A 7,321-nucleotide genomic window follows, 5' to 3' on the forward strand; every position below is an offset into this window, starting at 1 on the left:
TATGCAGATGAGAGGCTGACGTCAGCGGAGGGGCAAACGGGGAGCGCCGATTGGCAGCCGGCAGGCGGGGGCGGGGCCGAGCCGGGACACGCCCCCTGCCGGGCGCGGCGCCGGGGCTGCGGGAGCGCCCATCCTCGGCGCGGGGCGGGGGGAGCGGGGAGGGCCGCCATGGGGGGCAGGAGGGGGGTCGAGCAGCCCCGCACCGCTGCACCTGTCAGCCTTAGGGCCTCTGAGCCCATCGCTCTCGGTGACCCCGCGCCCTGAGGTGACGCCCGCTGCAGGTGGGCGGCCGCGTCCCGCCCCGGACCTCGCGTCCTCCGACGGCCCCGCTGAGGGCTGAGCGCGGATTAGGCCGCGGCAGATGGCGGGGGCTCAGCCCGCAGCCGGGGCCCGAAGGCCTCGAGACCACCCATAGGGCCCGAGTGCGGCCCCACGCCTCCATCCCCCACCTCCAGGCGTGGCCTCCCGCACCCTGGCCCGCAGCATCACCCCGGTCCCCCCTTTGGGGCTGCGGGCAGCACGAGGTCTGCGGGGAGCACCGAGCGCTGCCCGCCCCCCCCAACACGGCCGGGGTCACGGAGCCCCCATCCGCCCCACAGAGTCCCACACCCGTGGGACGCCCACCGCCCCCAGCCCGGCCCCGGGATCCGGCTGTTTTCTCCCCTCCCAGGAGGTTTGGGGAGGGCGGCTCCCCCACCGTGGGGCGAAAGGAGGGGGTGGCAGTGCGGGGCTGGGGGGCCGTGGGGACCCTCTGTTGCTTTGGGGTGAAGGGAGGGGTTTGCCGGGGCGGTGCTGCGGGTGGGGCCGTGTTTGCCGATCAATCACCCCCGGGAGCAATGCGGAAGAGCAGGGAGCAAGCTCCGCGCCGCGCCAAGCCGGCGATTAAATATTTACCTTCGTAGGCAGTGTTTGCCAGCGACGGAGCGACATTTCCAGGGAGGAGTTCGGCTTTGTTCGAGCGCACAGCGCTGCTCTCCGCGCTCCCCGCGGGGTCCCGGGGGCACCGAGCGCATCGCGACCCGGGCACGGTGCCCCCAGCGCCCACGAGAGGAGCAACGTCCGCTTTGGAGAGGAGTGGAGAAACAAACGAGGTTTAATATCTGCAGGGTGAAGGAAGAAACCGAACCGTCGCGGGGCCGCCCCGTCGGGGCCCACGGTGCCAAACAGCAATGAGTGCAGCCAGAGCAGCTCCTGCTGTGCGCGCCCAGGTGAGGCTGATGGGATGAAGTGAGCTACAAAAAGCTTTAAAAAGTGAAGCTGTCCCCCAGTAAAAACACCTCCGACTCGTGGGCGCACAGCCAGCGTTGTGCTGCGATGCCCGGACACCAAACGCTGTGTGCCACCGTGACACCAAAACGCTTTCGGCTGCACCGTGCTGAGTGGGGACTGCTCTGCTGTGCCCAGGGCTGGGATGGGGCAGGAGCGGCATCCTGGAGCCCTGTTTGTGGTGACGGGGACCTTTCCCAGCAGCTGGATGCCGGGTGGAAGCAGGGGAGGGGGTGAGCCATATCCTCACTGCCATTGGGATCTGCCCGGCTCCCAGATGGAGACGTCCTCTGGGGCTCCGTGTGCCAGTCCCAGCAGCGCCCATGACCCTCTCTGGGGCAGTGCCCAGTCCCACATCCCCACAGCAGCGATGGAACCCTCCGGCCTGGCCGCTACGTGCCCAGGGGCAGGAATGTGACATTGCCCTCTGTGTCCAGGCACAGCTCCCCGCCGCTCTGGGGATCCGGCGCTGTGCACCCACCACCAGCCCCGTCCTTTGGCAGTGTCCCCTCCGGCACTCTCCTGTTGTCCACCTCCCGGTCCCCGGAGCCAGGTGACAAACGCTCTGTGTCAGCTGACTCCGAATCATCCGTAGCCGACGTCTTGGAGCCGCTGTTGTCCTCCTCCAAAGGGCTCTCGGGCCCCTCCGCTTCCGTGTCCGACTCCCCCTCCTCCTCTTCCAGCGTCATCTCAAACTGGGACTTGCCGGGGTCAGCGGGGGGGACTTGGGATCCCACCTCTGGCGGTGGGGAGGGGCTGCGTGGGATCATGCTCTGGTACCACTCCCGGTTGTCCTCCAGCGTGTCCAGGATCTCCTGGGCGTCAGGGTGCACCAGGTCGGCCCAGGTCTCCCACAGCGGGTGGGCGATGAAGTCGATGAATCCCACCTGTGGGAAGGGAGAGCTCAGCCCCCCGCGGTGCCCCGCAGCCCCGACCCCACGCCGTGCCCCCAACCTGGGACTTCTCCACGGAGGCGGTGTGCTTGTCACACATGGGGCTGATCTCCATCCCCTTCTCTCGCTCCCGGTCACCCTGGTGGAAGAACTCGGCCATGATGCGGTCGGTCCACTGCCGGTACAGCTCCAGCGGTTTGGTGGGGTTGCTGAGGTCGGCGCAGTGCACCATGTTCTGCAGGACCTGCGGGGCACCGTGCTGCTCAGCCGACAGCCCCCATCCCCAGCTCTGCCACCTCAACCCAGTGCCATGGGCTGAGCAACGCTGCTGCCACGTCCCCGTGCCCACCTGGATCCGGTCTGAGTAGTTGTCCAGCAGCAGCACCCCCAGGCTGGTCACCTTCTTGGTCTCCACCATGGTCTTCAGGTCCGCCAGCAGGTTCATGTGCTTGGACATGTCGGTGGCCAGCACCTGGGCAGGGCATGCAGGGCAGGGTGCTCAGCCCCACCGCAGCGCCCCACAGCCCCGCACCCCGCAGCGCCGCGCACCATATCGATGGCCATCTTGCGGAGCGACTGCCTCTGCTTCTTGCTCAGGTTCTGGAAGATGTCGCAGTTCTCCTCCTGCAGCAGCTTGAAGCCCACAGCCAGGTGGTGATTCTCCAGCACCGAAGCATCGTTGTACATCAGCGCCAGCTCCGAGTCTGCGGGATGATGGCGCTGGTCGCATCGCGGTGACCCCACGCACGCAGCCCCGCCGCCCCGCTCCCCCCGGCTCACTGGTGTTGATGAGGAACTGATTGGAGACACCGGGGTGGTCAACGTCGTGGATGGCGCTGGCGAAGATGGCGGCCATGATCTCCAGGTCGGTGAAGACGGCCTGGGAAGGGCGGCACAGGCGGTCACAGCCACGGCGGACGCGTTTGGTGGCACCGAGGGAGCGGGGCTCACCTCCAGCGCCGGCGTGGAGAGCAGCACGTGGGTGGACTGCGCCACGTCGGCGGCGTGGATGCTGTTGTGGTACGCCAAGTCGGCGCGGTAATGCTCCTCCAGCGTCAGCATGTAGGTGAGGAAAGTGTCGGCGGGGATGCGGAACGTCTTCATCAGGTCACGCTCCTGCAGGAGGACCGGGCTGGGGTCATCCGAGCAGTGAGGAGGGGGCAGCCCCCCCCCAGTGCTCACCTGGAAGATGCTGTACATGAGGACCGTCAGCGGGCGGTTCCCTGAGTACTCGGCCACTTTGAAGATGTCGAGACCCCACTTGTTGGTGTCCTGCAGCTCCTGGGGACCGAGGCACAGGGTTCTGCGAGAGCCGGGACCCCGACGGGGGTTGGACCCACGCTGGGTGGGGGCTCACCTTGGCCAGCAGCCCCTCCTGCTCCGTGCGCACCCCAAAGCGCGGGATGGCAGCAAGGCGGGGGCCGTGAGCCGGCCTCCTCACACCGCTGATCTGCGACATCGGCCGCTTCCTGCGCTCCCGCTCCTCCTTGGGCAGCGCTGGAGGGATCTCCACCTCGTGCTGCTTGTCTGCGCGGCCGCGGCAGTGAGGGGGAGCACAGCCCCCCCGATGGCTGACGTCAGCCGGCACGGAGAGCACTGCGACGCCATGGCAACCGGGGGCCGCCGGGAGCGCCCCCCACCCACCCACCCACCCACCGTAGGGCTGTCCCCTGGGATCCCCCGTGCAGGGACAGCCCTGCGCCAGCTGCCAACCCACGCACCAGCACAGAGCAGCATCCACCAGCACGCCCCAGTTTGCACCGGTGTTCATAGCCAGGACTGAGGCTGCGACACCCCCAAAGCCACCAATGCTGGGGCAGCTCCCAGAAAAGCCCCGACGCACTCCCCCAGACTTGCAAAATGTGAAAGAGTGGGGCTCAGCACTGCAGTGATGTTTGCCCAGCTCTGTGCAGCTGCTGCAGGCCCTGAGCTGCAGAGGGGTGCGGAGGCCCTGCCTGCCAGGAACTCACCCAGGAAGGTGCTGGAGATGTACTCGGACACCTGGTTCCCCGAGCGGCCGCTCTCCGAGAGGTGTGAGAGCTCCCGGCTCAGCATCCGCTTAAACTGCAGGCGGCAGCGCACAGAGATGAGCGGTGTGTGGGGCAGCCCCTGTGCCCCCATGGCAGGGCAAGCACCCCCACGGCGGCGGTCCTCACCTTGTTGGAAGCCATCTCGCTGACCGAGTGCCGCGTCTGCAGCGTCTCCAGCTGCTCCAGGCACCAGTCCAGCTCCTCCAGGGTCTCCAGCGACAGCTTCTGCTGAGCATCCTCTGCTGCAGGGCAGCACGGCGTCACAGCCGGGCACGGGGATGCGAGTGGAGGCCCGGCCCCACCATCCCCACCGAGGGATGCTCACGTCCCCATGGGGCTGTGATGGGGAGCGGTGCTGAGCAGACGCTGCGGCCGGGCGCGCCGTCCCCGGTGCACAGCATGGTGTCACGCCGTCCCCACGCCTCGCCCCGAGGTGACACCCGGCCCGGGGCTCCCACAGGGCTCCACGCACCGCCCGGGGATTTATTAATGGAAGGTCTGACGTCAGCGGGAGCCGTTCCACCTCCACCGCTGTGCGAAGGGCGGATGGAGCCGCCGAAAACCCGACATGGATCCCAAAGGGCAAAGCCATCGCTGCACCCCACGGGTGAGGGAACACCGCACCCCCATTGCGGGACAGCGACCTGCCCCCTCCCCCCCGGGCCCCTGTTTGTCCCCATTGGGGCACTCACCGGACAGGCCGGCCCTGCTGGCGGAGGGGAGGCTGCTGCTCGACGCCCGCCTGCAGAACGCGCAGAGCTGAGCACCACGCCGTGCCCCCCAGCCCAGCACAACCCCCTCCTCATCCCCCCCACTCACTTGGTGCCCACGCGCTCCTGGAGGTGCAGCAGCACCACCACGTTGGTGCGCACGGTGCGCAGGCTGGCCAGGACCTGGGGGGTGTGAGAGGGGCTGGGGATGGGCTGCGCGCCGCCGGCCCTCCCCACAGCGCTGCGCACGGGGGGACGCGGGGACGTTTCCCCTCTTTGCCACACGGCCGCACCTGGGCGAAGGGTGTGACGATCATGTCTTCCCCGTGCCTGCGGGGAGCAAAGATGGGTGAGGAGGGGGGAAAGGGGCGGGGGGAGGGCAGGACGGAGGGTCGGGGCTGACTTACAGGTCGCTGGCGGTGGAGGAGTTGCGGGACATGGCCTTGGGGGACAGGTCGTAGTCGCTGTCGGAGCGGTAGAGGAAGGACTCGCGGCGCTGGCCGTGGGTGAAGGCGCCCTGCAGCACCAGCCCTGCGCCCGGGCTGCACTGCGGCTCCAGCGGGCCCCTTCCCGGGGGGCCATTCTCCAGGTCAAAGCTGCAGGGATAGGGGACGGGGCTGGCATCGGCGGGGGCACCGGGAGCATTGCGGACACCGCTGCTGTCCCCGCTCGCAGCCAGGGCGAGGCCGGGACCCGTCCCGCTGCTGGAGGTGAGCCGCCCCGCGTCACCGTCATCCCTCGTCCCAACGTCCCCGGCGCCGCGGTCCGCTGCGAGTCCTCGAAAGTCTCCATCAGCCGTAGCCCAAAGCGCCGAGTCCCACAGGGGACCCGTCCAGGGCACGGAGCCAGGGGACATCGAAGGACAGAAACCACGGGGGAAGCCAAGCGCCGGGCCCTGGGGACGCGGCGGGGCGGTGCCATCCGAAGCCGCGCAGCCCACGGGGGACGAGAGGCACGGGGACGGGGATGGTGGCCCCGCGCTGCCCCCGTGGCAGCCGCCGCCCCGCTGCCCCCGGGTCATGGGAACGGCTGAGCATGGGGACACAGCGAGGGCCACCAGCATCCGTCCCCTCCCAGTGCCGCAATGGGGACGGGGATGAGCCGCCCCAGGGAAGGATTGGAGCCGTGCTTCCCCGTCCCTCCTCCCTCCCCCCCACTCTGCCGGACCTACCCGATGCAGGAGTGCCTCCTGGACGGGCAGCGGCCGCCTGGCTGCATCCCCGGCCCCGCTCTCAGCCTCTGCCCCGCGTCCCCGATGGTACGGGGACACAAAGCCGCATTGTGGCTCCTCCTGCCCTGCGGCTCAATTGGGGGTTTGTTCCCCCTCCGGTGCAGCTCAGCCACCCCGGGGACGGCCCCGACCCGGGCACGGTGTCACCAAGACGTGGAGCAGACACACACATACCCACCACAGTGGCTGCGGGGCACACCGGGGTGGGGGCAGTGCGGTCGAGGAGGGGGGGACGCAGCCGGGACAGCGGCTCTGGTGCAGAACTCAGAAATACTTTCCATGCAGTGCGGTGTCAGGCAGAGGGGGGGGGGGTGGGGGGCCGCTAAAAATAGGTGCTGTTACCATTGGAGAGGACACTGCTGCTCCCTGCAGTGCCCGGCCCCTCCAGGGTGGGAGTCAGCGCCTCCTGCCCCTCCGCCGTGCCCCCACTGTGGGCAGACACCCACAGATGGAGCCCAGCAGCCCCCCCCTGCTATGAGCACACCCGTCCTCGGCCACCGCTGCCCCCCGCCCAGCTCAGCCTCGCCGCCACAAAGGCCCCTCTCAGCCCCACGTCCCCACCGATGGTGACACACCGCAGCACCCAGGGCGTCCACGCTGTGTCCCCATTTCCCACTGCCCCACTGCCACCCCTACGTGCTGGGAACCCCTCTCGGACCCCCCCTTACCCGAGGGGATGCGCGACGGTGAAGCGGCGCTGCAGGCGGATGCTCTGGTTCACCCTCAGCCTCCTGAACAGCACGGGGGAGTTGCGGGGGGAGCCCCGCGGGGACCCCACCGGCGACGACACCCCCGGGGACGGCAGCATGGCCCCAATCGGGGCACCGAAGTGCAGCGCTGGGGGTCCGGACCCAAGGGGACGGAAGCGGTGCGGAGCAGGAAATGCGCGGCCGTTCCCCCCCGCAGCCCCGGGAAACTTTCCCTCCCCCCCCCCCCGCGCCTGGGAAAATAAACAACTGTCTGGTTCACCCCCCCCCCGCCCTCCCCCCGGCGCCCCGACGGCTCCTGCGGCCCCACGTGAGCACGGCCTGCAGGCACGTGGCCCTGTGCCGCCTGCTGCCCTCCTGTCCCCGAGGTGGCAGCTGTGCCCGTCGGGTGAGGATGCTGTGCCGGGATGCGAGCAGCGCCACGCTGAGCGCCGTGTGACCCGGGCACAGCGCCTGGAGTGAGCCGGGCACATGGTGGGGACAC

The 7,321-nt window shown here is 69.3% G+C and overlaps 1 protein-coding gene across 1 annotated transcript; it reads right to left on the minus strand.

The window, feature by feature from the left end:
• Positions 1–1,077: 1,077 nt before the first annotated feature.
• On the minus strand, positions 1,078–6,475 carry LOC122157388 (cAMP-specific 3',5'-cyclic phosphodiesterase 4C-like). The gene is given in 18 exon segments (XM_042813011.1): positions 1,078–2,153; positions 2,221–2,403; positions 2,509–2,631; positions 2,709–2,863; positions 2,940–3,039; positions 3,111–3,275; positions 3,342–3,440; positions 3,517–3,686; positions 4,130–4,223; positions 4,316–4,431; positions 4,882–4,931; positions 5,009–5,082; positions 5,193–5,229; positions 5,307–6,120; positions 6,123–6,194; positions 6,197–6,350; positions 6,352–6,442; positions 6,444–6,475. Coding segments are annotated over 18 exon segments (3,024 nt in total). The 3' UTR covers positions 1,078–1,658.
• Between the last annotated feature and the right edge of the window lie 846 nt (positions 6,476–7,321).

This window comes from Centrocercus urophasianus, unplaced genomic scaffold (genome assembly GCF_019232065.1).
Source record: "Centrocercus urophasianus isolate 14NV4802_14NV808 unplaced genomic scaffold, USGS_Curo_1.0 seq_1337, whole genome shotgun sequence".
NCBI classification, from domain to species: domain Eukaryota; kingdom Metazoa; phylum Chordata; class Aves; order Galliformes; family Phasianidae; genus Centrocercus; species Centrocercus urophasianus.